The sequence below is a fragment of the Oncorhynchus mykiss genome, chromosome 17, assembly GCF_013265735.2.
Source record: "Oncorhynchus mykiss isolate Arlee chromosome 17, USDA_OmykA_1.1, whole genome shotgun sequence".
In the NCBI taxonomy this organism is placed as follows: domain Eukaryota; kingdom Metazoa; phylum Chordata; class Actinopteri; order Salmoniformes; family Salmonidae; genus Oncorhynchus; species Oncorhynchus mykiss.
In genome coordinates, this window is record NC_048581.1 from 34,590,427 (window position 1) to 34,617,907 (window position 27,481).

The window sequence follows — 27,481 nt, forward strand, 5'->3', positions numbered from 1 at the left end:
GTATTTATGCTGCAGTAGTTTATGTGTCGGGGGGCTAGGGTCAGTTTGTTATATCTGGAGTACTTCTCCTGTCCTAATCGGTGTCCTGTGTGAATCTAAGTGTGCGTTCTCTAATACTCTCCTTCTCTCTTTCTTTCTCTCTCTCGGAGGACCTGAGCCCTATGACCATGCCCCAGGACTACCTGACATGATGACTCCTTGCTGTCCCCAGTCCACCTGACCGTGCTGCTGCTCCAGTTTCAACTGTTCTGCCTTATTATTATTCAACCATGCTGGTCATTTATGAACATTTGAACATCTTGGCCATGTTCTGTTATAATCTCCACCCGGCACAGCCAGAAGAGGACTGGCCACCCCACATAGCCTGGTTCCTCTCTAGGTTTCTTCCTAGGTTTTGGCCTTTCATGGGAGTTTTTCCTAGCCACCGTGCTTCTACACCTGCATTGCTTGCTGTTTGGGGTTTTAGGCTGGGTTTCTGTACAGCACTTTGAGATATCAGCTGATGTACGAAGGGCTATATAAATAAATTTGATTTGATAGTGTAGTGTTGAAATACCTGTATTGTGTATAATAATATATTTCACTCATCATCTGAATTTCATTTGTACATTGTAAGCCGACGAATTTCAAGCAGAGCGACAGGCGATACTGTATTAGTTGACAAGTCCTGTAGAAAAGGGTGATCTTTCACAATGTTGCATGCGGCAGAAATAGCACACAACACCCGTACTACGTTTTTACAGTAGCCAACTGCTTTACAATACCCCTATTTCTGATGATTTGTCCTACGCGTGTGCTGTATACGGATGATGAAACCGTTAAACTGACATATTTCTCAACGTGCTCACAACCTGCCATTGGATACAAATTGTTTAAAAAAAAATGGTATGTCAAGTTAGAGTCAAATACTGTATGGAAAATATATATTTACCATCTAGTATTCTTTCTATTCAGCACTTCAAAAAGAACAGTTTTGAAATGTGTATCAGCAGTGCACAACCAAGTTGTTTCAGCAGTGCGTTGTGCACAACACTATAATCCCAAATTGTAGCACATAGGGATTCTTTCCCTTTTGTCCTATTGGAGCACACTGGCTGATGGAGAATGATGATGTAGTATTTACAGTCACATCCATATGCTTTTAACTTCCAACATAAATTGATGTCAAATTGCTACATTTAGGTAAAAAATATAGACATTTACAGTGTTCAACAGTTATCAAACTATATACGTTAACTAAGCAGTACATACTTGTGGCTCAGTAGTTAGCAGTTTTGAGCAGTTTGATTAAGCGATAGATAATTGTATTGTTAACAAATGACAAGAAACTCATATCAAAAGTAAAGTGAATATTGCATTTTGAAAAGCAGACACTTAGATTGAATATGTAACCCCCCCAAAAAAGTGATTTGGTGCAGTGAACATGTGACTTTGTTTGTTTGTTTTTCTCAGTCAATTGCAAATGTGAGTTTTGAAACAGGGACGATTGTGATGATCTGTTTTGATTTTTGTGCTTGTCGTGAAAATGTACCACATACTAGTGAAAATTGCACGGAAGTGATTGAAAAGAACAACAACTGAAAATAGTAGTTAAAATGACTACATGGTGAGCCAATCTGATGTATTGGTGACTAACCAAAATGTGCTCATGGTATTTAATGGAGAACAAAGATGTGAAACCCCAATGAATGCACAATCAAAGGTTCTGAGCATAAGATAGGGGGCATTACACATGCTATCAGTTTAGAGTTTTGTACTTAAGAGTTTAGAAAATATATCACTTACATCTGAAAAAAAGCAGGGTTCTTGCTTTTAAAGTGATACTAGTAGTTTTATACAATGTCCATTTGATTCAATCTTACCAAACCACCCATAAGAATTCTGCCTTTTTCGTATATATGCTAATATATACACACATGTTTTATGTGTGTGGTATGCCTGTGTGGGTATTTGCATCGTTTCATGTTATTCACTCTCATATTGTTCTCCATATCTTGGAGAGAGAGAGAGAGAGACTGTGTGTGTGCTTGTGTACACATGTGTAGGTCCATATGTATGTGTCAGTTTGCCTGGGTGCACATACAAACACACACATAACACATCATAACAGCTGCACATTCCATAACACCTCGATAAAGGATGGCGAGAGTCCACAAAAAAGACCAACAAGATTCCCATATCTCACTGTGGAAACTATGTTTCATCTCTGGTTTCGTACAAATAAAACACCTCCTTTTATATTGGTCTTCAGTCAGCAACAAAATGTCCACACCAACAATTCATCCTCCAAATATACAGGGGGCGCACAATTCTCTCACACTGCTCATAACGCTCATACCGAGGACTCCCGGGCGGTTTTGGAGTGCAGGGCCTTGGTTTGGCTGAAGAAGGGGTAGGTGGTGCAGAGGCAGCCCGATGCCACGGTAAGTCCCAGGCTGACCCAGGCGCAGAAGATGGACCAGCCGTAACCATGGTCCACGTCGCCGGGCAGTCCATAGATGAAGGGTGGGTTCCGGGAGAGGTCGTAGGAGACGCTGGCGGCGTAGGTGCACAAGGAGATGGTGCAGAAGATCCCTGGAGGGGACAATTTTTTTGCTCCAAGATTTTTATCAAAGGGGTCATACAGGATTCAAATAACAACAAAGGACAGGCTAGACAGTTGAAGTAAAATTAGGAGACATTTATAAGTTATATTCTTCAAGAATCAATGGCTATATATTATTCATTAAAAAGTCTAAAAATGGATGGACCAATCCCGAATTGCCACTTTAATAACTATCTGCATGGAATGACAATTCATGAGTATAACATCAATAAACAAACAAAAAAACACAAGTTGAAAGGAAATCTAAAACTCAACTGAAATGAAAAATGAGCCGCCCTATTGTGTAATGTTATACATATGTTAAAGGAATGTTTGCATACAACCATTGAAGTAGTCTCCTGTTTGTAGCGATGAGCTATTATGAATGGCTATGGCATGTTTTATTATGCATATTAACACCTGTCTGTAAGGTTTTACGAATGCATCTGTATCCATTAGGCATTTACAAATTCTGCTACTGTATGTGTTTGATGAACAGTTGTAAGGAATATTTGGACGAGACAAAGAGAGGGGAGAGAGGGAGAGGGAGAGAGCGAGCGAGCGAGAGAGAGAGAGACAAAGGGGGAGAAAACTAAAGATAGAGATATAGAGCTGTTGTAAAAGAGGCACAGAGAGACAAAAGTTGAAACCAACAATGAAAGGGAAAGAGAAGCACACACTCTCTCTATATCGCTGTCTCTCTCTCTATATCTCTCTCTAACACACACACACATAGGAGAGGTAGGGTGTTGGTAGTTGGCAGGCTTTGTACCTGCCATGAGGAAGAGCAGGCCGGAGACGTGCTGGGTGAGGCTCTCCTCCCAAAAGAAGCCCACTGTGGCCACAATGCTGCCACACAGCAAAACGGCGGCCGCCATCCCAAGGAACCCCGCCGTGATTCGCCGCAGATCTGAGACACACACACACACACATATAAACATAGCACACACACACAAGCAAGTACACAAAGATACAGACACCAGCATACACAAAAGCGAACACATAAGCACACACACACACACACAGACAAACACAAAGCGTACACACACACACAAGTGAAAACATTAGCACACACGCACACACCAACATTTCCATGACAACCACCCCCTAGTAGTCCCGCTCATGCTACCCCTCAACAGTCTCCAAACAACCATGGGAAACATTTGTTTTTATTAGGTAATACTTTGCATTTCGTCTCCCCTGTCCTACATTTGTTACAACCCTGTCATAAGAATGACATGACGCCTGTCATAACGTAAAATGGCCAGCAACGACTGTTAAAAATAGGTGAATTTGAATGATTTCCTTAATGCATCGTGACAGCATTGTGCCTTGTTTTTCAGTACACGTTATGGCAAGCATTATGTCACTCAACACACAACAGTGTTATAGCGGGATATGTTAATGGCAATATTCAATTCCTGCAACTATACTGTAGCAACATTATGACACATTGATCATAAATCACATATCCGATAGTATACTACCCCCCCCCCCCCCCCCCCCCCCAAATGTAGGCCTACTCTGCATCTCAGACATTTGTCAGATCGAGTTGCAGTATCCTAACACAGGATCAAACTCGAACAGGAAAAACACGGGCAACGTCCCAAATAACACCCTATGCACTTAATAGGGAGCAACTGTGCACGCAAAAGTAGTGCACTTAATAGGGAATAGGGTGCCATTTCGGATGCAAACACTGTCTAAAGGTGGCAGGCAGACAAAGAAAACCAATCACATTTTGACTTTGATGAATGTTCTTCCTCAGACTAGTTGTGGATTGATAATAAGACTGTGTGGAGTTCATATGTTTTTCTTTTACAAGCTGACATTTACTTCCTCCCCGTGAACATTTTCTATAACCATGTAGTAATCCGATCATCAGGGGTCGGACACTGGAGTAGGAATGCTAGCTTCGAAAGGTTAGCTTAACATATTCAGCATGTGGGTACAGTATTAGCTTTATTACAGATCATGGTTCTCTGAAGAGATCACTATGGTTGTCTGATGGTTCTAAAGGTTCCACAGCATGAAGCCAAATGAATATGGAGCACTGGGAATTGGACATCCACTGTTATTTCATTATCAAACCTAGACACAGCAGACATGTTCAGAACCTTTAGTCTACAGTACTGTACGAAGCACTGAAAAACAGACTTAAAAAACACACATACAAAACATGTAACTATTTATAAAAAAAACCCACATAATACAAGGGATGGGAAGAGCAAGTAACAGTAAAACATTTCCCCAATAAATAATGGAAATAATATGAGTAGGGATACAATGGTATTGTTTGAGCAAAGATGGTGGTAGAAATTTGCCCCAAATCCGTAAGATGAAAGTGAGGGTCGCTATGTTTTTTTGCACCAACCACTCCCTGGAAAAGCTCATCTTAAAGGACCCTAACACTACGCATGACAGACGTCAGACTATCCCACCGCAGACACCGACATAGATCAGTTGTAGGGCACCTGGAATCAAACTTCTCACACCACACCAAGACCATCTAACCATTGTTCAAGAGACTTTTGGCTCAGACCAAACCGGAAATGAGCTAGCATTTTCTACCTCTGGTTCGTTGGGCATTGCAATGGAGGAAATGAATGGGGAAAGAATGGGATTATAGGATAAACTCTGAAAATAAGATCTGAAGTAAACACATGCTTAGGAGATCTTATATGTTTTGTTCTATGAGATAATATCAGTCAGTTTACATGACCTTTATGAATTCTAAAGTATTTATGTGCTATATGTGCTTGTTTTGATTACATAAATGCTTCAAAATTCACAAAGTGACGTTAGCTGAGGAAGATTCTCATAGAACGAAACGTATAAGATCTCTTACAGTTCCCCATAGGTTCCCCATAGGCTTTGGCCAACGAGCCATGTTGCAGTTAGCCTCCTTTGGTTCCTAAAAAAAGACACCATTACTATTTCTCTCTATAAAAAACAGCTAGCCATGCTAGCGGTTTTATTGCTGATGGTTCTGGGACTGCAATACATACGTAAGAGATGCCATTCATCTTGCTGAATGGTTCTCGTCAGGTTGAGCGGGATGTTTCGAAGCCGAATAGGCTGAGAGAAATGGTACTTGACAGTTGTGCATCGGTCCGCAATACCTGTAGAGAGAATGGATTACTAAAAAGCTCTACGTTTTAACATTAGCACGTATGACTTTTGTTACGTAAAATCGTTGCCCTACTTACAGGTCTTTACTTGAAGTTACCATAAGATGTATATGGCATAATGCCATATTATAATGGTCTATAATCATGTACTGTATAAAAGTTTCATTTCACTTTTAATGTCATAACAGCTTTATGTCAGTGATCGTTAAAACACTTTTTATTCAAAATCTTTACACACATTCAAAAGACGTATCATAGGAATCATTGTAGATCCGTCTTGTGGTCCACATCTACATAATGCATGGGAACCGCAACCATTTCATACTTGGTAGAAATTAAGAAAAATCATCATGTGCATGTTGAGCGGGCACTTTGAAGTGAGCGCTCACACCTGTGTTTGATCTCTCACTGTGAGTGTGAGGCGTGTGAGGCTGCGAACTGAATATCTGCATCTCACGCTCAGAGAGTTGGGAGGTTGTGTGTTTATTTACACTAGCCAACACTCCGTGCCTTTGCATAGATATGAGTAGCTCTGTTCGCAGTCCCTGGTTGTGTCCCAAATGGCACCCTATTCCCTATACACTCTTAGAAAAAAAGGGTTCCAAAATTGTTCTTCGATGGTCCCCATAGGAGCACCCTTTTTGGTTCCAGGTAAGAACCATAGACATTAAAATCAGTAGATAGTGATAGCGCTGACGTCATCCACGTATTCCTATGGAAGACTCCCGATTGGCACATGAATTCGGAAGTATTTTTATTTTAAGCACGCCATATTGCTGAATGGTGCTGAATGGCCCCCCCCAAGAAATTGCTGAGGATCATGGTGAAAGTGGCCGTAACTAGCAAAGGATCATGGTCGATGTAGTCGTTTTCATCCTGCCTGAGCGAGTCAACTGGGAGCCTCCTCGTAGCCTTCCGGCCGTGATTGGTCTGTGTCAGCACGTGGTCCTGTGTGACAACAAATGTAGAGTTCATAATGGATCCATATTTAATTAAATATCTCGGTTTGTCAAATGAAATCAAATTGTATTGCTCACATACACATGGTTAGCAGATGTTAATGCGAGTGTAGCGAAATGCTTGTGCTTCTAGTTCCGACCGTGCAGTAATGAGTAATCTATCAATTTCACAACAACTACCTGATACACACAAGTGTAAAGGATGAATAAGAATATGTACATATAAATATTTGGATGAGTGATGGCCATGCGGTAGATGGTATAAAATACAGTATATACATATGAGATGAGTAATGTAGGATATGTAAATATTATATAAAGTGGCATTGTTTAAAGTGACTAGTGATACACTTATTACATCTAATTGTTTCATTATAAAAGTGGCTAGAGATTTGAGTCAGTATGTTGGCAGCAGCTACTCAATGTTAGTGATGGTTGTTTAATAGTCTGATGGCCTTAAGATAGAAGCTGTTTTTCAGTCTCTTGGTCCCAGCTTTGATGCACCTGTACAAACCTCGCCTTCTGGATGATAGCGAGGGTGAACAGGTAATGGCTCGGATGGTTGTTGTCCTTGATGATCTTTTTGGCCATCCTGTGACATCGGGTGCTGTAGGTGTCCTGGAGGGCAGGTAGTTTGCCCCGGGTGATGCGTTGTGCAGACCTCACTACCCTCTAGAGAGCCATATGGTTGTGGGCAGAGCAGTTGCCGTACCAGGCGGTGATACAGCCCGACAGGATGCTCTCGATTGTGCATCTGTAAAGGTTTGTGAGTGGTTTCGGTGACAAGCCAAATTTATTCAGCCTCCTGAGGTTGGAGAGGCGCTGTTGCGCCTTCTTCACCACGCTGTCTGTGTGGGTGGACCATTTCAGTTTGTCTGTCTGTGTACGCCGAGGAACTTAAAACTTTCCACCTTCTCCACTACTGTCCCGTCGATGTGGATAGGGGGGTGCTCCTCTGCTGTGTCCTGAAGTCCATGATAATCTCCTTTGTTTTGTTGATGTTGAGTGTGAGGTTATTTTCCTGACACCACACTCCGAGGGCCCTCAACTCCTCCCTGTAGGCCATCTCATCGTTGTTGGTAATCAAGCCTACCACTGTAGAGGCGTGCATGGCCATGCAGTCATGGGTGAACAGGGAGTACTGGAGAAGGCTGAGAACGCACCCTTGTGGGGCCCCAATGTTGAGGATCAGCGGGGTGGAGATGTTGTTTCCTACCCTCACCACCTGGGGGCGGTCCATCAGAAAGTCCAGGACCCAGTTGCACAGGGCGGGGTCGAGACCCAGGGTTTCGAGCTTAACTTCTCTGGGATATGTGGGACGCCTACCTGGCCAAAAGCCAGGGAAAATGCAGAGCGCCAAATTCAAATAAATTACTATAAAAATCAAACTTTCATTAAATCACACATGCAAGATAGCAAATTAAAGCTACACTTCATGTGAATCCAGCCAACATGTCAGATTTCAAAAAGGCTTTTCGGCGAAAGCAAACAATGCTATTATCTGAGGGTGCACCTCTGTAAACAAAGAGAGAAACCATATTTCAACCCTGCAGGCGCGACACAAAACGTAGAAATAAAAATATAATTCATGCCTTACCTTTGACAAGCTTATTTTGTTGGTACTCCAATATGTCCCATACACATCAAAAATTGTCCTTTTGTTTGATTAATTCCGTCAATATATATCCAAAATGTCCATTTATTTGGTGCGTTTGATCCAGAAAAACACTGGTTCCAACTTGCTCAACGTGACTACAAAATATCTCAAAAGTTACCTGTAAACTTTGCCAAAACATTTCAAACTACATTTGTAATACAACTTAGGTATTTTTTTACGTAAATAATCGATACAATTGAAGACGGGATGATCTGTGTTCAATACAGGAAGAAAACAAACTGAAGCATGCTTTCTGGTCACACGCCTCTATCTAACAGTACACTTCAAGTGACCCTCGTTCAAGACGGCCATACTTGTTCATTATTCAAAGGAATAACCTCAACCAATTTCTAAAGACTGTTGACATCCAGTGGAAGCGATAGGAACTGCAAGAAGGTACTTAGAAATCTGAATTCCCAATGAAAACCCATTGAAAAGAGTGACCTAAAAAAAAATCAGAATGGTTTGTCCTTGGGGTTTCGCCTGCTGAATAAGTTATGTTATACTCACAGACATGATTCAAACAGTTTTAGAAACTTCAGAGTGTTTTCTATCCAAATATACTAATAATATGCATATCTTATCTTCTGGGGATGAGTAGCAGGCAGTTGAATTTGTGCATGCATTTCATACGGACCTGAAAATACTGCCCCCTGTCACCAAGAAGTTAATGACGAGTTTGGAGGGAACTATGGTGTTAAATGCTGAGCTCTAATCGATGAACAGCATTCTTACATAGGTATTCCTCTTGTCCAGATGGGTTAGGGCAGTGTGCAGTGTGATTGCAATTGCGTCATCTGTGGACATATTGGGGCGGTAAGCAAATTGGAGTGGGTCTAGGGTGTCAGGTAGGGTGGAGGTGATATGATCCTTGACTAGTCTCTCAAAGCACTTCATGATGACGGAAGTGAATGCTACGGGGCGATAGTCGTGTAGCTCAGTTACCTTAGCTTTCTTGGGAACAGGAAAAATGGTGGCCCTCTTGAAGCATGTGGGAAAAGCAGACTGGGATAGGGATTTTAATTATTATTATTTTTTTTAACCTTTATTTAACTAGGCAAGTCAGTTAAGAACAAATTCTTATTTTCAATGACGGCCTAGGAACAGTGGGTTAACTGCCTGTTCAGGGGCAGAACGACAGATTTGTCTGATTGATTGAATATGTCCGTAAACACATCAGCCAGCTGGTCTGCACATGCTCTGAGGACGCGGCTAGGGATGCCGTCTGGGCCGGCAGCCTTGCAAGGGTTAACACGTTTAAATGTTTTACTCACGTTGGCCGCAGTGAAGGAGAGCCCGCAGGTTTTGGTAGCGGGCCATGTCAGTGGCACTGAATTGTTTTCAAAGCGAGCAAAGAAGTTATTTAATTTGTCTGGGAGGAAGACGTCAGTGTCAGCGACGCGGCTAGTTTTCTTTTTGTAATCCGTTGATTGGACTGTAGACCCTGCCACATACGTCTCGTGTCTGAGCCGTTGAATTGCGACTCTACTTTGTCTCTATGCTGACTCTTTGCTTGTTTGATTGCCTTGCGGAGGGAGTAGCTACACTGTTTGTATTCGGTCATGTTCCTGGTTGCCTTGCCGTGATTAAAAGCAATGGTTCATGCTTTCAGTTTTGTGCGAATGCTGCCATCAATCCACGGTTTCTGGTTGGGGAAGGTTTTAATAGTCACCGTGGGTACAACATCACCGATGCACTTGCTAATAAACTTGCTCACTGAATCAGCGTATACATCAATGTTGTTGTCTGAGGCTATCCGGAACATATCCCAGTCCCTGTGATCGAGGCAAACTTCGAACCAGCGATGAACAGACCTGAGCACGGGCATTTCCTGTTTTAGTTTCTGTCTATAGGCTGGGAGCAACAAAATGGAGTCGTGGTCAGATTTCCCGAAAGGAGGGCAAGGGAGGGCTTTGTATGCATCACAGAAGTTAGAGTAGCAATGATCCAGAATGCTGCCAGTCCGGGTCACGCATTCGATATGCTGATAAAATTTAGGGAGCCTTGTTTTCAGATTAGCTTTGATAAAATCCCCAGCTACAATAAATACAGCCTCAGGATATATGGTTTCCAGTTTACATAGAATCCAATGAAGTTATTTCAGGGCCGTCCAGGTGTCTGCTTGGGGGGAGGGGGGGGATATACACGGCTGTGATTATAATCGAAGAGAATTCTCTTGGTAGATAATGCGGTCGGCATTTGATTGTAAGGAATTCTAGGTCAGGTGAACAAAAGGACTTGAGTTCTTGTATGTTGTTGTGATCACACCACGACTCGTTAATCATAAGGCATACACCCCCGCCCTTCTTCTTACCAGAGAGATGCTTGTTTCTGTCGGCGCGATGCGTGAAGAAACCGGGTGGCTGTATCGACTCTGATAACATATCCCGAGTGAGCCATGTTTCCGTGAAACAGAGAATGTTACAATCTCTGATGTCTCTCTGGAAGGCAACCCTTGCTCGAATTTCGTCTACCTTGTTGTCAAGAGACTGGACATTGGCGAGCAGTATACTCGGGAGCGGTAAACGATGTGCCCGTCTACGGAGCCTGACCAGAAGAACGCTCCGTCTGCGGCGCCGTTGTTTTGGTTTGCTTACTGGGATCCGATCCATTGTCCTGGGTGGTGGTCCAAACTGAGGAACCGCTTCGAGAAAGTCGTATTCCTGGTTGTAATGTTGGTAAGTTGACGTTGCTCTTATATCCAATAGATTTCCAGAAAAGGGCTTTTGGTTCCAGGTAGAACCAAAAAGGGAACCCAAAAAGGTCCTACCTGGAACCAAAAAGGGTTCTTCAAAGGTTTCTCCTATGGGGACAGCCGAAAAACCCTTTTAGGTTCTAGATCGCACCTCCGGAGAAAAATCCAGATCTCAGACTGGCCAGTAAAAATTAAATATTAAGATGGGCAAAAGAACACAGACACTGGACAGAGAAACTGCCTAGGCGGCCAGCATCCCGGAGTTGCCTCTTCACTGTTGACATTGAGACTGTTTTTTTTGCGGGTACTATTTAATGAAGCTGCCAGTTGAGGACTTGTGAGGTGTCTGTTTCTCAAACTAGACACTCTAATGTACTTGTCCTCTTGCTCAGCTGTGCACTGGAGCCTCCCACTCCTCTTTCTATTCTGGTTAGTGCCAGTTTGCGCTGTTCAGTGAGGTGAGTAGTACACTGCGTTGTACGAGATCTTAATTTTCTTGGCAAAATCTCACATGGAATAGCCTTCATTTCTCAGAACAAGAACAGACTGATGAGTTTCAGAAGAAAGTTACTTGTTTCTGGCCATTTTGAGCCAGTAATTGAACCCACAAATGCACAGGAATGATGGTTGCTGATAATGGGCCTCTGTATGCCTACATAGATATTACATAAAAAATATTCTGTTTCCAGCTACAATAGTAATTTAAAGCATTAACAATGTCTACACTGTATTTCCGATCAATTTGATGTTATTTTAATGGACAAACAAATTTATATTCCAACAGGACAACGACCCTAAGCACACAGCCAAGACAACGCAGGAGTGACTTCGGGACATGTCTCTGAATGTCCTTGAGTGGCCCAGCCAGAGCCCGGACTTGAACCCGATTGAACATCTCTGGAGACACCTGGAAATAGCTGTGCAGCGATGCTCCCAATCCAACCAGACAGAGCTTGAGAGGATCTTCAGAGAAGAATGGGAGAAACTCCCCAAATACAGGTGTGCCAAGCTTGTAGCGTCATTTCTAAGAAGCCTCGAGGCTGTAATCTCTGACAAAGGTTCTTCACCAAATTACTAAAAAGTAAAAGTAAATGGTATTTTGCAAAAATGTCTAAAAACCTGTTTTTGCTTTGTCGTAATGGGGTATTGTGTGTAGATTGATGAGGGGAAAAAACTATTTCATTTTAAAATAAGGCTGTAACAAAAAAATGTGTTAAAGGTGAAGGGATCTGAATACTTTCCTAATGCACTGTATATATGGTTCTATGTAGAACTCTTCATGCCTTCCAAAGAATCCTTCTTGCCTTCCAATCATCAAATAACCGTTTCTTCCAAAAACGGTTCTTAGGATATTAAAAGTTCTAGGTTAGAAACCGTCGCCTTACAAAGAATCATGTCTTCCAAAAAGGGTTCTTCTGATCAAAACGGTTCTTGGTAGAACCCTAACCTTCCGCAAAGAACACTTTTGGAACGCTATTTTCTAAGAGTGTATGGGCACAATTCTTCACAGGTTGAAGCAGGTATCAAATTAAATCCATATTGACAGAAATCAAACGGTAGGTTTTGAAGCTCGAGGTCCTTCACATGACACCTCAGCTGTTTTAAATGCAAGGTGGCAAGTGAGTTCCGGTGGCATTTAACCGCTGGCTTAATCAGGGCGACATTAATCTTGATGGACTGGACACCGCGCGGAAAAGTTATCATTTCATCCCGATCGACTTTTTGAGTTTCAACCTTAAAAAGACTTTGTAGGACCTTGAACTTCAGCACATTGGGCATAAATTCAGTTATAGAAAATGTTTTATTCTGGCGTTTCCCTGAAGGAGATCCCTTTATGGTTGTAGGTAGAACACTTTCAATCAAATAAACATTTTAGATCCCTTTTTTCCATAGAGAAGGTTCTTAAGAACCCTGTAGGATTCACTTTTCCCTGTAGAATAAAAAATGGCTTCAAAGGGGGTTCTTTGTGGGTAAAAAAAAAGGTGATATCTAACACCTAAAAGGGTTCTTAGGCTGTCCCTTCCAGGTATAACCCTTTTGCTTCCAAGTATAACCATTTTTGGTTCCATGTAAAACCCTTTCCACAGAGGGTTTAACATGGAACCCAAAATGGTTCTTCCTGGAACCAAAAAGGGTTTAACTGGAATCAAAAAGTGTTCTCCTATGGCTACAGACAAATAACCATTTTGAATATTTTTTTCTAAGTGTAGTCAATCAACACTTTGGCTTTTGTAGCCCTATAGATGGCTCTATTGACAATTTGACTGGGATAACAACATAAACAAACATTTCCAAAGCCTGTCTACAACGATTACCACTGTGGGAAAATTAGAGGGAAAAAAATGTAAAAATGTAACTCATAAATTTGCCTATTAATAACCTAAATCATTAGGCTATAATTTCCCAGCACCCTCATAATGATGCGACAATTATAGAAATCATAATAGCCTACTAAAGCAAGCATTGGTAATGAGTTTGAAATAGCAATTAATGTTCCTGGAAATTAGTTTGGGCGTGTATAATCATGAGCCCTTGTGTATGAGCCGTCATAAACCTTGTTTTGACGCAATGCACGTATGCAGAATCATCACCACAGATGGAGCTACCTCGATTAAAGGGATGCAAAACAGTCATTGCCTATAGTCACGGATTACAGACAGCAAATTTGACAACTGTTTTTCTTTTCTCCCACTTTTTAGTGTGTACATTAAAACTTACCCTTTGATATGAGTTTATCGATATCCCGGTCCATGCCTTGAAAGTAGCATTTTCTCCAGAGTCCAGAATATGTGGAGAACAACGGACGCCCACATTCCGTCTCAAGAATCCCCATCCCCAGTATCGCCCTCCAGTTCTCAAGTAATTCCTCCTCTCTACTCCCGACGTGAATCGGCTTCATAAGCGCCACGTTCCGTTTGGAGTTGCCGTTGTCCACAAGAGGCAAGTGGTATATAGGCATCTCCCTGTTTTTCTGGTCGTTAGAATCCGACCCATACTTGTCGCAGTTCTCCTTATGCCTTCTGGTGTCTGTCTCGTACCAATGGTCGGTGAAGATAGCGGTGACCAACAAGAGTAAAGAGATAACGCTCATGGACAAGCTAAGAGCCGTTGCAAGAGCTTGTTTCTCCATGGTTTGAACATCAGCGCTCGGCGCTATGCGCACAGTTTAGACGTGTTGACAGTCGGACGCCCTTCTTCCAGCACCTGCTATTCCAGTTACTACGCATTTTTACGCATCCTCTGACCTGCGAACATGGTCCACAGTCGAGAGCGCATTGGCATTGGCTGCTTCCCACCCGCGGGTTGCTGAAAATGGAAGATACAACAACACAGGTGGATCCGTACGGTGTCCGCAAGCGTGCTGGGTGTGGGCTAAACTCCGCACTTGCCTCTCTGTGCTCGGGATCACTAGTGTTTACCTGCAGAAACCACACCACCCCTATCTCTCTTTCCCTCTCCTCAGCACATGGGCTTGTCCTCTTCGTTAGTGACACAGTCGGGTAAAACTGAGGGCTCCTCCTATTCGCATGGAGAGGAAAATGACCATCTCCCGGAGGCGACATACAGCGTGTGTGGGGGAATGTCAAGGTTGTCCTACTCTTTCACAGTCAGTAATAAAGATGGGTGTGTCTATAAGAGAAAATAATGGTTCCCTGTAACTTAACCCTTGCATCCTCAGTTTGATAAAATATCCATTCCCCCAATACACCAAGTAACAATTTGACAATTTGAATGTGTAAAACTTAAATTACTCTCTCTATCTCTCTCTCTCTCTCTCTCTCTCTCTCTCTATCTCTCTCTCTCTCTCTCTCTCTCTCTCTCTCTCTCTCTCTCAGATGCAGACACATACACACGCACATCAAACATATGAAACAGGCCAAAACGTTTGTCCATCTACCTACCCCTAAATGAAATGAATACTAAAAAGAAACCTTGAATCTCCTTTTTGAGTGCGGACCAGCTACAATGTTGGAATTCTATTACATTTTGGTCATTATATGAGCCATTACTGCAGTACTCTCTCTCTCTCTCTCTTACACACATACACACTACCAAACAATGGACTCCCACTCAAAATCCTATTTTCACTAACCCCTAAACCTAACTGTTAACCCTAACCCCTAATCCTAAACCAGACCCAAACTCCTAATGCTAAACTTACCCCCTAACCCTAATTCTAACCCTAACCCTAATTGTAACCCTAAACCTAACTCCTAAGCCTTAAATAGCCTTTTTCCTTTTGGGGAAGGATGGCAAGAAGTCCCAAATTTTCCTTGTTTTACTATCCTTGTGAGGAGTTCTGGTCTCCAGAAGGATAGTGAAACCAAACACACCCACACAATGGCCATATCAAAGTGAACTATGAACAGAGTTCATTAACTGTACATAAAGCTTTCAGGGGACATATCCAAAATGTCAGGATTTTCAACAATCCCCAAACAAATGATAAATAGCCATTTCAGCATCATGCTATTGCAATTCTATTCTGTCACAGTATCAAAGTCTGAATTGAGCTCAAAGTGATGAAATAATTGCCACAAAGCGAGCATTGCTGAAATGGATTTGTGGGTGTTTATTTGGCTTGTTTGATCTGCGCCTTTGCCAGCTCTAATAATGGCCCATTAAAATGGAGCCTGGATGTGTGCCTGGCATGACAAGAATTGCATAAATAAACATGTAAATGGTGATAACAATGATTGCAATCTGTACTGGTGGAGTGAACATGGGAAAAAACATTAAGCAATTAAATTGGCACATTTGCTAGGTTGACCAAATTGGTACAAATAACAAATCAAATCAAACATTATTTGTCACATGCGCCGAATACAACAGACCTTAGAGTGAAATGCTACTTACAACCCTTAACCAACAATGCAGTTTTACAAATAATTAATGAGCAACAATAAAATAACAGTAAAGAGGCTATATACAGGGGGTACCGATACAGCGTCAATGTGCGGGGGCACAGGTTAGTTGAGGTATTTGAGGTAATATGTACATGTAGGTAGAAGTAAAATGAGGGGGAGGGAGGGAGGGGTCAATGCAACTAGTCCAGGTAGCCATTTGATGAGCTGTTCAGGAGTCTCATGGCTTGGAGGTAGAAGCTTTTAAGAAGCCTTTTGGACATAGACTTGGCACTCCAGTACCACTTGTCGTGCGGTAGCAGAGAGAACAGTCTATGACTAGGGTGGCTGGAGTCTTTGGCAATTTTTAGGGCCTTCCTCTGACACCGCCTGCTATAGAGGTCCTGGATGGCTGAAAGTTTGGCCCCAGTGATGTACTGGGTCGAACGCACTACCCACTGTCGTGCCTTGCGGTCAGAGGCCGAGCAGTAGCCATACAAGGCGATGATGCGACCAGTCACGATTCTCTCGATGGTGTAGCTGTAGAACTTTTTGAGGATCTTGAGGACCCATGCCAAATGAGGGAAGGAGAGGTTGTTATCCTGGCACCACACTGCCAGGTCTCTGACCTCCTCCCTATAGGCTGTCTCATCGTTGCCAGTGATCAGGCCTACCACTGTTGTGTCATTGGCAAACTTAATGATGGTGTTGGAGTCGTGCTTGGCCATGCAGTTCTGGGTGAACAGGGAGTTGGGAGGGGGCTGAGCACGCACCCCTGAGGGGCCCCCGTGTTGATGATCAGTGTGGCAGATGTGTTGTTACCTACCCTTACCACCTGGGGGTGGCCTGTCAGGAAGTCCAGGATCCAGTTGCAGAGTGAATAGCATTCTCACATTGATGTTCTTTTTATCCGGGTTGGTAGTCATTTAGGCAGGTTACCTTGGTGTTCTTAGGCACAGGGTCTGCTTGAAATATGTTGGTATTACAGACTCGGTCAAGCTAATGTCCTTGTATTCTGTTTGGTCTGGTGCCTTGTGAATGTTGACTTGTTTAAAGGTCTTACTCACCTTGGTTACGGGGGGCATGATCAAACAGTCGTCCGGATCAGCTGGTGCTCTCATGCATGCTTCAGTGTTGGAAAAGGTTACATTGTGTGGGGGATTGTCTTGTTGAATACATTTGTTTGTGCTGTGCATTCCTATTTTCAGATTAGTATAGGCCTAGGGAGTAGGGACAGATCCATCTAGTGACACCTGTTTTTCTCTGGAGGATATTACACAAAGGCAGGACATAAAGGGAAATTCAAAATCAAATCAAATTGATTTATATAGCCCTTCGTACATCAGCTGATATCTCAAAGTGCTGTACAGAAACCCAGCCTAAAACCCCAAAACAGCAAGCAATGCAGGTGTAGAAGCACGGTGGCTAGGAAAAACTCCCTAGAAAGGAAGAAACCTAGAGAGGAACCAGGCTATGTGGGGTGGCCAGTCCTCTTCTGGCTGTGCCGGGTGGAGATTATAACAGAACATGGCCAAGATGTTCAAATGTTCATAAATGACCAGCATGGTCAAATAATAATAAGGCAGAACAGTTGAAACTGGAGCAGCAGCACGGCCAGGTGGACTGGGGACAGCAAGGAGTCATCATGTCAGGTAGTCCTGGGGCATGGTCCTAGGGCTCAGGTCCTCCGAGAGAGAGAAAGAAAGAGAGAAAGAGAGAATTAGAGAAAGCACACTTAAATTCACACATGACACCGAATAGGACAGGAGAAGTACTCCAGATATAACAAACTGACCCTAGCCCCCCGACACATAAACTACTGCAGCATAAATACTGGAGGCTGAGACAGGAGGGGTCAGGAGACACTGTGGCCCCATCCGAGGACACCCCCGGACAGGGCCAAACAGGAAGGATATAACCCCACCCACTTTTGCCAAAGCACAGCCCCCACACCACTAGGGGGATATCTTCAACCACCAACTTACCATCCTGAGACAAGGCTGAGTATAGCCCACAAAGATCTCCGCCACGGCACAACCCAAGGGGGGGGGGGGGGCGCCAACCCAGACAGGATGACCACATCAGTGAATCAACCCACTCAGGTGACGCACCCCCTCCAGGGACGGTATGAGAGAACCCCAGTAAGCCAGTGACTCAGCCCCTGTAATAGGGTTAGAGGCAGAGAATCCCAGTGGAAAGAGGGGAACCGGCCAGGCAGAGACAGCAAGGGCGGTTCGTTGCTCCAGAGCCTTTCCGTTCACCTTCCGACTCCTGGGCCAGACTACACTCAATCATATGACCCACTGAAGGGATGAGTCTTCAGTAAGGACTTAAAGTTTGAGACCGAGTTTGCGTATCTGACATGGGTAGGCAGACCGTTCCATAAAAATTGAGCTCTATAGGAGAAAGCCCTGCCTCCAGCTGTTTGCTTAGAAATTCTAGGGAGAATTAGGAGGCCTGCGTCTAGTGACCGTAGCGTACGTGTAGGTATGTACGGCAGGACCAAATCAGAGAGATAGGTAGGAGCAAGCCCATGTAATGCTTTGTAGGTTAGCAGTAAAACCTTGAAATCAGCCCTTGCTTTGACAGGAAGCCAGTGTAGGGAGGCTAGCACTGGAGTAATATGATCAAATGTTTGTCTATGCTAAGTCCTCCTGGGGATCTGCCTTTTTACTGAAGTTGCTGGGAAATGGCTGACAACACAGCTCTTAGCTCCCTCAGTAGATGCCTACTGGATAACTTATTTGTATTGCTTTTAATCTTTTTAATAAATGTATCTTATTAACACTTTGTTCTAGCTAGCTATTTGTGTAGGTAGCTATCACAATTAAGAATAAGAGTGATGTGTGATATGGTCAAATGTAATAACGCATTGGCTTTGTATTAGTCATTTTTCGATCATTCAGTAATATGGACTTTTTAATAGTACTGTATAATAATACATTCAATCAAATAGTATGTTATAAATAATGCATGTATTGCAAACTTTCCACATGCACAAATGCCTAGTAAATCTGGCTCACAAGACAATAGATTATAATAAATTCACACATTATGATTGACTGTATGGTTATTATTTTGTGTGCTTTCCAGTTTTACTGAAAAGCAATACAATGTATCAATATAGTAGCCTAATGCAGCATATTATCTATTATACCATAATTATTGATTGATATAATCAAACTCATAAGATCGTTTTTACAAGTTTATGATCTTATTTTCCTAATTCTCAAATTCTATGCTATTCTACTCTATTGCACTCTGGATATTTGTGAGAATGAGAAGAAAGGATCTAGCTGTAAACAAGTAGAGAATTACTAGGGTATTCCTGATCCTCGTGTCAAAGACATTTCTGTAGGATACACAAAACCAAACTAGTCGTTCCTAAACTCTGGTTTCAGATCAGTTTAGCGTTTCACCCCCAACGAGTGAGAATTTGTGGACGCTAAACTGATCCTAGATCTGTGTCCAGGGGTAGAATTCTACCAGAGACCCCAGCCAGCCAGCGACCCACCCTCTTGTCACCCATTCCTTGCATTCCCCTCTTGGACAAGCTGGCTGCGGCGCACGCGCAGTGCTCAGAGGAGGCCATGTTAAAGTTACAGTGAAGTCAGGCTGTGATATTTTCTGACGACGTGTGTTTATATTGTATTTTTTTCGTTATATGTGGTGTCAGTGTTACAACAAATATAGCGACTGGATAACTAAACCGGGGACCTAAAAATGGCTTCCACTTTCGACCTTTCAAGGCGAAATCCGCAAGAGGATTTCGAGCTAATACAGAGAATTGGGAGCGGGACCTACGGAGATGTATACAAGGTAAAAGGGATTTTAGCTATACATTGTCCTCATTTTTGATAAACCATTGATAGGCTACCAATAAAGACATTGTTATTAGTAACCTGACTACAATGTAGGAACTTGGAGTAGCCTTCAGGAGTTTAGTCAGTCGGGAAATAACAGTGGTTGTTGAGATAGTAACTACTGTATATCCAAGCTGTTAGCATGTTTACCAACTCTCTACAGATGTGTTCCAATTCACAAAGCCTACTACATCCGTAAGGAATTCTACCTATTAGTGTAAAACATGTATACGTATCCCGGTCAAATTCCACGAACGATATTGTTATAATGTTTCAATTTGCTTTCACAGTGTTGTCATCGCTATCCTTAGCACAATAGTGGACTAAAGTAGCCTAACAATATTCCTTATAGTCATAGGACCTTACATGTTCTGTTACTTCTTCTATGGTATATTGGCGATCGCACAATATAATGTGCATCCCGCCACCTACTGTACGGGATGGAAACAGGATTCCCCCACAAAAATAAATAAACTAAACTAAATCAAAAACCTTTCTGATAAAAAAATAAAACAGATCTGATCGCTACACAGGCTCAAGGGGAAAGTGGGAGGACGGGTCTTCCGTAGTCAGTACCCCTTGCAAGTCCCAATAACTTTTCTGCCGCAGCCACAATCATGTCCAGTTTCTTAGACTTCTTTGAGACTTGTGCTTAGAGTTTATAACTGTGGCAATGAACGCCATAAAATCCACCCTTTTTTAACACACAGGGTATCTTTTGACTGGCAGCAAACATTTATTACAGGCTGTGGTCGGTCCACTACCATCTCTTCACTAGCATCACTTGTTTTCTCAAACCTTTTTTAAAATCTCTTCCGCATAGGCGATTTGATTGACCGCTCTCACTTTTGCTACCTCAATCTCCTTCACCCTTACAGGGCACTCTAGGAACTTGGGATCATGACCCCCCCCCCCCCCACAATTGAACGCCAACGTTTTTCTACATACCATTCTTCAGTATATTCTGTCCAACTGCACCTCACTTGAAACATGGCTAAATCCTTTACAATTCTTATACTGCAATGGTTTGGGGAAGAAAGCTCTTACAGTGTATCTTACATAACCAAACTTCACATGCATAGGTATTTGCTCTGTATCAAAAAACAACAAGAACGACATACTTTCTTATTTTTCTCCATTCACCCAACGGGTCAGACACCGGGCACCAATCACACCAGGTTTTCTCTTCGGGTATTCAACCTGAACATCCGTCGTCACCCCTGAGATGATTCCTTTGACAGGTGATCTACTCCAAAGTTCAAAACTTCTGTTGTCCGGATTCTTTTGAGGCTCACTGCAATCTTCCTCTCTTCTTCAGAAATACAATTAAATCTAAATAAGACCACTCCTGTTCACTCTGACAAACTCCACTTTTCACAGTGCGTACTTCACCATTTTCGACACCTCAAATGGGTCTCCTGCATAGGCATCCTTACTCAACAAACGCATCTCAACAACAAGCGATTCATTATCATTCATATATGTATCCTCCACTCCAATTTTAGAGAATTTCCTTTTTATTCCAGTTTTTGATACTACTGTTGTCCATTCAGAACATTCGTCTTCACCAACTTTGCCCATCGCGATGCTTGATTTGACCTCAGCAACCACTTCCGCCATCTTTCCCTTCTCTGCCCCCTCCCACATGTTCTGTTTAAACCTTAAGACCCCAATATAATTCTAGAATGCTGCTGTAGATTAGATAAAGCACATTTCTTTTAACACATTTCACACAAACAGTCATAGCTCAAAAATAAAGAACAAATGACAATTACGAGTTAACTTAGTTTTAAAGAGCACAACCTCCTCTTTAATACTATATATATACATATATATATACATATATATATATATATATATATGTATATATACATATATATATACATATATATATATATATATATATATACATATATATATACATATATATATATATATATACATATATATATATATATATATATATATATATATATATATATATATATATATATATATAATATAAATACTACCGTTCAAAAGTTTGGGGACACTTAGAAATGTACTTGTTTTTGAAAGAAAAGCAATTTTTTTGTCCATTAAAATATCATAAAATATCAGAAATACAGTGTAGACATTGTTAATGACTATTGTTGCTGGAAATGGCAGATTTCTTATGGAATATCTACATAGGCATACAGAGGCCCATTATCAGCAACCACCACTCCTGTGGCACGTTGTGTTAGCTATCCAAGTTTATCATTTTAAAAGGCTAATTGATCATTAGAAAACCCTTTTGCAATTATGTTAGCACAGCTGAAAACTGTTGTTCCGATTAAACAAGCAATAATATTGGCCTTTTTTAGACTAGTTGAGTGTCTGGAGCATCAGCATTTGTGGGTTCGATTACAGGCCCAAAATGGCTAGAAACAAAGAACTTTCTTCTAAAACTTGCCAGTCTATTCTTGTTCTGAGAAATGAAGGCTATTCCATGCGAGAAATTGCCAAGAAACTGAAGATCACGTACAGCTCGGTGTACTACTCCCTTCACAGAACAGCACAAACTGTCTATTAACAGAATAGAAAGAGTGGGAGACTCAACTAGTCTAAAAAAGGCCAGTTTAATTGCTTCTTTAATCAGAACAACAGTTTTCAGCTGTGCTAACATAATTGCAAAGTGGTTTTCTGATGATCAATTAGCTTGTTAAAATGATAAACCTTGATTAGCTAACACAACGTGCCATTGGAACACAGGAGTGATGGTTGCTGATAATAGGCCTCTGTATGCCTATGTAGATAATCCATTAAAAAAAATCTGCACTTTAAAACTACAATAGTAATTTACAACATTAACGATGTCTACACTGTATATCTGATCAATCTGATGTTATTGTAATGGACAAAAAATGTGCTTTTCTTTCAAAAACAAGGACATTTCTAAATTACCCTTCACTTTTGAAAGGTGTATATATAGATATAGATATCTATCTATCTATACGCGCGCACACACACACACACACACACACACACACACACACACACACACACACACACACACACACACACACACACACACACACACACTACCGGTCAAAAGTTTTAGAACACCAACTCATTCAAGGGTTTTTCTTTATTTCTAATATTTTCTACATTGTAGAATAATAGTGAAGACATCAAAACTATGAAATAACACATGGAATCATGTAGTAACCAAAAGTGTTAAACAAATCAAAATATATTTGAGATTCTTCAAATAGCCACCCTTCAAATAGCCTTGATGACAGCTTTCCACACTCTTGGCATTCTCTCAACCAACTTCACCTGGAATGCTTTTCCAACAGTCTTGAAGGAGTTCCCACATGCTGAGCACTTTTTGGCTGCTTTTCTTTCACTCTGCGGTCCGACTCATCCCAAACCATCTCAATTGGTTTGAGGTCGGGGGATTGTGGAGGCCAGGTCATTTGATGCGGCACTCCATCACTCGCCTTCATGATAAAATAGCCCTTACACAGCCTGGAGGTGTGTTGGGTCATTGTTCTGTTGAAAAACTAATTCTAGTCCCACTAAGCTCAAAACAGATGGGATGGCGTATCGCTGCAGAATGCTGTGGTAGCCATGCTGGTTAAGTGTGCCTAGAATTCTAAATAAATCACAGACAGTGTCACCAGCAAAGCACCCCCACACCATAACTCCTCCATGCTTTACAGTGGGAAATAGACATGCGGAGATCACCCGTTCGCCCACACCACGTCTCACAAAGACACGGCGGTTGGAACCAAAAATCTCCAATTTGGACTCCAGACCAAAGGACACATTTCCACCGGTCTAATGTCCATTGCTTGTGTTTCTTGGCCCAAGTCTGTTCTTATTATTGGTGTCCTTTAGTTGTGGTTTCTTTGCAGCAATCGACCATGAAGGCCTGATTCATGCAGTCTCCTCTGAGCAGTTGATGTTGAGATTTCTGTTGCTTGAACTCTGTGAAGCATTTATTTGGCCTGCAATTTCTGAGGCTGGTAACTCTAATGAACTTATCTTCTGCAGCAGAGGTAACTCTGGGTCTTCTATTCCTTTGGCGGTCCTCATGAGCCAGTTTCATCACAGCGCTTGATGGTTTTTGCGACTGCACTTGAAGAAACTTTCAAAGTTCTTGAAATGTTCCTTATTGACTGACCTTCATGTCTTAAAGTAATGATGGAATGTAATTTCCCTTTGCTTATTTGAGCTGTTCTTGCCATAATGTGGACACGTTCTTTTACCAATTGGGGCTATCTTCGGAATACCTCCCTCTACCATGTCACAACACAACTGATCGGCTCAAACGCATTAAGAAGGAAATAAATTCTACAAATTAACTTTTAAGAAGGCACACCTGTTAATTTAAATGTATTCCAGGTGACTACCTCATGAAGCTGATTGAGAGAATGCCAAGAGTGTGCAAAGCAGCCATCAATACAAAGTTTGGCTATTTGAAGAATCTCAAATATAAAATATATTTTGAATTGTTTTGCTCTTTTTTTTGGTTACTACATGATTCCATATGTGTTATTTCATAGTTTTGATGTCTTCGCTAATATTCTACAATGTAGAAAATAGTAAAAATAAAGAAAAACCCTCAATGTGGCACCGTCATAGGATGCCACCTTTCCAACAAGTCAGTTCGTCAAATTTCTGCCCTTCTAGAGCTGCCCGCTCAACTGTATGTGCTGTTATTGTGAATTTGAAACGTCTAAGAGCAACAACAGCTCAGCCACAAAAGGCGTTCTCTGGAGTGATGGATCACGTTTCACCACCGACAGATGAATCTGGGTTTGGAGGATGCCATGGGAACGATACATGCCCCAATGCATAGTGCCAACTGTACAATTTGGTGGAGGATGATTTGGGGATGTTTTTCATGGTTCGGGCTTAGTTCCATTGAAGGTAAATCTTAACGCTACATGATACAATGACATTCTAGATGATTCTCTGCTTCCAACTTTGTGGTAACAGTTTGGGGAAGACCCTTTCCTGTTTCAGCATGACAATTCCCCCATGCACAAAGCGAGGTTCATACAGAAATGGTTTGTCGAGATCGGTGTGGGAGAACTTGACTGGCCTGAAAAGAGCCCTGACCTCAACCCCATTTGAACACTTTTGGAATGAATTGGAACGTCGACTGCGAGCCAGGCCTAATCGTCCAACATCAGTGCCCGACCACTAATGATCTTGTGGCAGAATGAAAGCAAGTCTCCACAGCAATGTTCCAACATCTAGTGGAAAGCCTTCCCAGATGAGTGGAGGCTGTTATAGCAGCAAAGGGGGGACCAACTCCATATTAATGCCCATGATTTTGGAATGAGTTGTTCGATGAGCAGGTGTCCACATACATTTTGTCATGTAGTGTATGACACCACATTCATGTCAGTAGAAATAACACTCATTTTGTATTCCATTGTGTAAATACAAAAAACCCAGTAGTATTGAAACTGTTGTAAAAATACTCACTTAAAATGTATAATATATTATACTTGTAAATGTTATTTTCATATAAATAAAACAATTATCCAAAATGTGACGAGAGGATAATATTCAGATGGTATTTAAAAACCCACACAAAGTAGGCTATTTGATTGACAACAATTCCTACTTCTGTAAAATTGTAAACATTCAAACTATTCAGAGACTCTTTCAAAATGTTGGTAACCTCTCTCAATAAGATTTAGTACAGACCAGGCCTGACACAAAATGTAGAAATAGTAGCCTATTTTGACAACAATTCAGTGAACGCAACAAGTATTTGATAGAGAAGATACAAAACACAACTGTTCAGAGACAACAAAAGATTTGTAGGAGAAAATCTTATTTCACACTGTCACTTTATTTGCATTTAGCCTACAACATGTCATTGAATTTCTGGAAGCACTGCCCCATCCTGCAAAGTGGCACAGAACACCCAAAATACATTTCTACACATCTCCCACTCTTTGCTCTGTGTCCACTCCAGATTTTACCTTTATTTAACTAGGCAAGTCAGTTAAGAACAAATTCTTATTTTCAATGACGGCCTAGGAACAGTGGGTTAACTGCCTGTTCAGGGGCAGAACGACAGATTTGTACCTTGTCAGCTCGGGGGTTTGAACTTGCAACCTTCCGCTTACTAGCCATGGGAAAATCAAAAGAAATCAGCCAAGACCTCCAAAAAATAATTGTAGACCTCCACAAGTCTGCTTCATCTTTGAGAGCAATTTCCAAAGACCTAAAGGTACCACGTTCATCTGTACAAACAATAGTACGCAAGTATAAACGCTATGGGACCACGCAGCCGTCATACCGCTCAGGAAAGAGATGCGATCTGTCTCCTAGAGATTAACGTACTTTGGTGCGAAAAGGGCAAATCAATCCCAGAACAACAGCAACGGACCTTGTGAAGATACTGGAGGAAACAAAAGTATCTATATCCACAGTAAAATTAGCCCTATATCGAAATAACCTAAAATGCCGCTCAGCAAGTAAGAAGCCACTGCTTCAAAACCGCTTTAAAAAAGCCAGACTACAGTTTGCAACTGAACATGGTACTTTTTGGAGAAATGTCCTCTGGTCTGATGAAACAAAAATATAACTGTTTGGCCATAATGACCATCGTTATGTTTGGAGGAAAAAGGGGGAGGCTTGCAAAGCCGAAGAACACCATCCCAACCGTGAAGCACAGGGGTGGCAGCATCATGTTGTGGGGGTGCTTTGCTGCAGGAGGGACTGGTGCACTTCACAAAATAGATGGCTACATTATGAAGGAAAGTTATGTGGATATATTGAAGCAACATCTCAAGACATCAGTCAGGAAGTTAAACCTTGGTTGCAAATGTGTGTTCCAAATGGACAATGACCCCATGCATACTTCCAAAGTTGTGGCAAAATGGCTAAAGGACAACAAATTCAAGGTGTTGGAATGGCCATTACAAGCCCTGACCTCAATCCTATAGAACAGGGGTGTCAAAGTCAAATGGACGGAGGGCCAAATAAAAAAATCAGCTACAAGACGAGGGCCGGACTGTTCGAATGTTCATTGAAAAATTTTTAAATGACGCATATAGTCTAGTGAACCTAATTGAACCTACTGAAAACCTAACAAATATATTACAATATGATCAGATAAATAAAGCAATATTTTCTTATGGCTCTGTCAGTAATCTTTCATTTTCAACAGACACAAAAGACAAATTTCCTTTATATAAATATCCCCATAACATGAACATTAAATGAAAGAAACCGGTATTCAAGGCACCATCAGTAGACTATATTTTCTATTTTAGCAAAAGTGGGCTAAATTTACTTCAAAGAAAAAACAATAATAGCAATTTTCTATCATCCACTCAACTGAAATATTTTTAAAATATAATTGGATTGAAATACAAAAAAATAAAGTGCAAAAATCTATTAATCAAAAACAACACTTTGTTTAAGGAGAAGTAACATGCAGTGAAAACAAATATTAAATTTTAACTTTTAAACTTGAACTGAGTAAAAACTCTAAATATGTGATTGCACAGTAATGTTCACTTGTTTGAGGTTGAGGGTGATACTTGGTGGTGTCCCATCTTTTCCACAAGTTCATCAATGTTCGGGGTAAGGCTCTGAGCTGAAGAAATCCTCAGAATTGAGTGGAGGTGTTCAGCAGTAAGTCGACTTCTGTGTGATGTTTTGTTCAGGTTCATCAAAGAAAACAGTTGTTCACACAGGTATGTGCTGCCAAACATAGACAACGTTTGAGCAGCCTGGATGCGCTGCTGGGG

The 27,481-nt window shown here is 41.6% G+C and overlaps 2 protein-coding genes across 4 annotated transcripts in view; one reads left to right on the forward strand and one right to left on the reverse strand.

Moving 5' to 3' along the window:
• Positions 1–422: 422 nt before the first annotated feature.
• Positions 423–14,644, reverse strand: tmem178 (transmembrane protein 178). Of its 2 annotated transcripts, XM_021568272.2 has the most exons (4): positions 13,745–14,641; positions 5,593–5,706; positions 3,357–3,494; positions 423–2,574 (listed from the first exon to the last, which is right to left on the reverse strand). In XM_021568272.2, exons 1-4 carry the CDS (start codon positions 14,154–14,156, stop codon positions 2,333–2,335), a joined length of 906 nt encoding a protein of 301 aa, XP_021423947.1. In that variant the 5' UTR covers positions 14,157–14,641; the 3' UTR covers positions 423–2,332. The 2 variants fall into 2 exon arrangements, with proteins under 2 accessions (XP_021423947.1, XP_021423948.1); XM_021568273.2 differs by lacking the exon at positions 5,593–5,706 and having other exon boundaries at positions 13,745–14,644.
• A 4,742-nt stretch (positions 14,645–19,386) lies between these two features.
• map4k3a (mitogen-activated protein kinase kinase kinase kinase 3a) overlaps positions 19,387–27,481 on the forward strand; it is an 84,821-nt gene continuing 76,726 nt past the window's right edge. The window contains exon 1 of one of the 2 annotated variants that reach the window (XM_036949775.1): positions 19,387–19,689. In XM_036949775.1, the coding sequence (XP_036805670.1) occupies positions 19,594–19,689 (96 nt within the window). In that variant the 5' untranslated portion in view covers positions 19,387–19,593. The remainder of the gene's footprint in view (positions 19,690–27,481) is intronic. The other variant, XM_036949774.1, reaches the window with a different exon arrangement.

What these genes read in the sequence shown, in the direction of transcription:
- tmem178 (XM_021568272.2), bottom strand. Translation starts at nt 14,156, where the DNA reads ATGGAGAAACAAGCTCTTGCAACGGCTCTTAGCTTGTCCATGAGCGTT. An exon ending in CGATAAACTCATATCAAAGG is followed by an intron (nt 5,707 to 13,744) that starts GTAAGTTTTAAT and finishes TTCTCTCTACAG; the next exon opens with GTATTGCGGACCGATGCACA. An exon ending in CCTGCTCTTCCTCATGGCAG is followed by an intron (nt 2,575 to 3,356) that starts GTACAAAGCCTG and finishes TGTCCCCTCCAG; the next exon opens with GGATCTTCTGCACCATCTCC.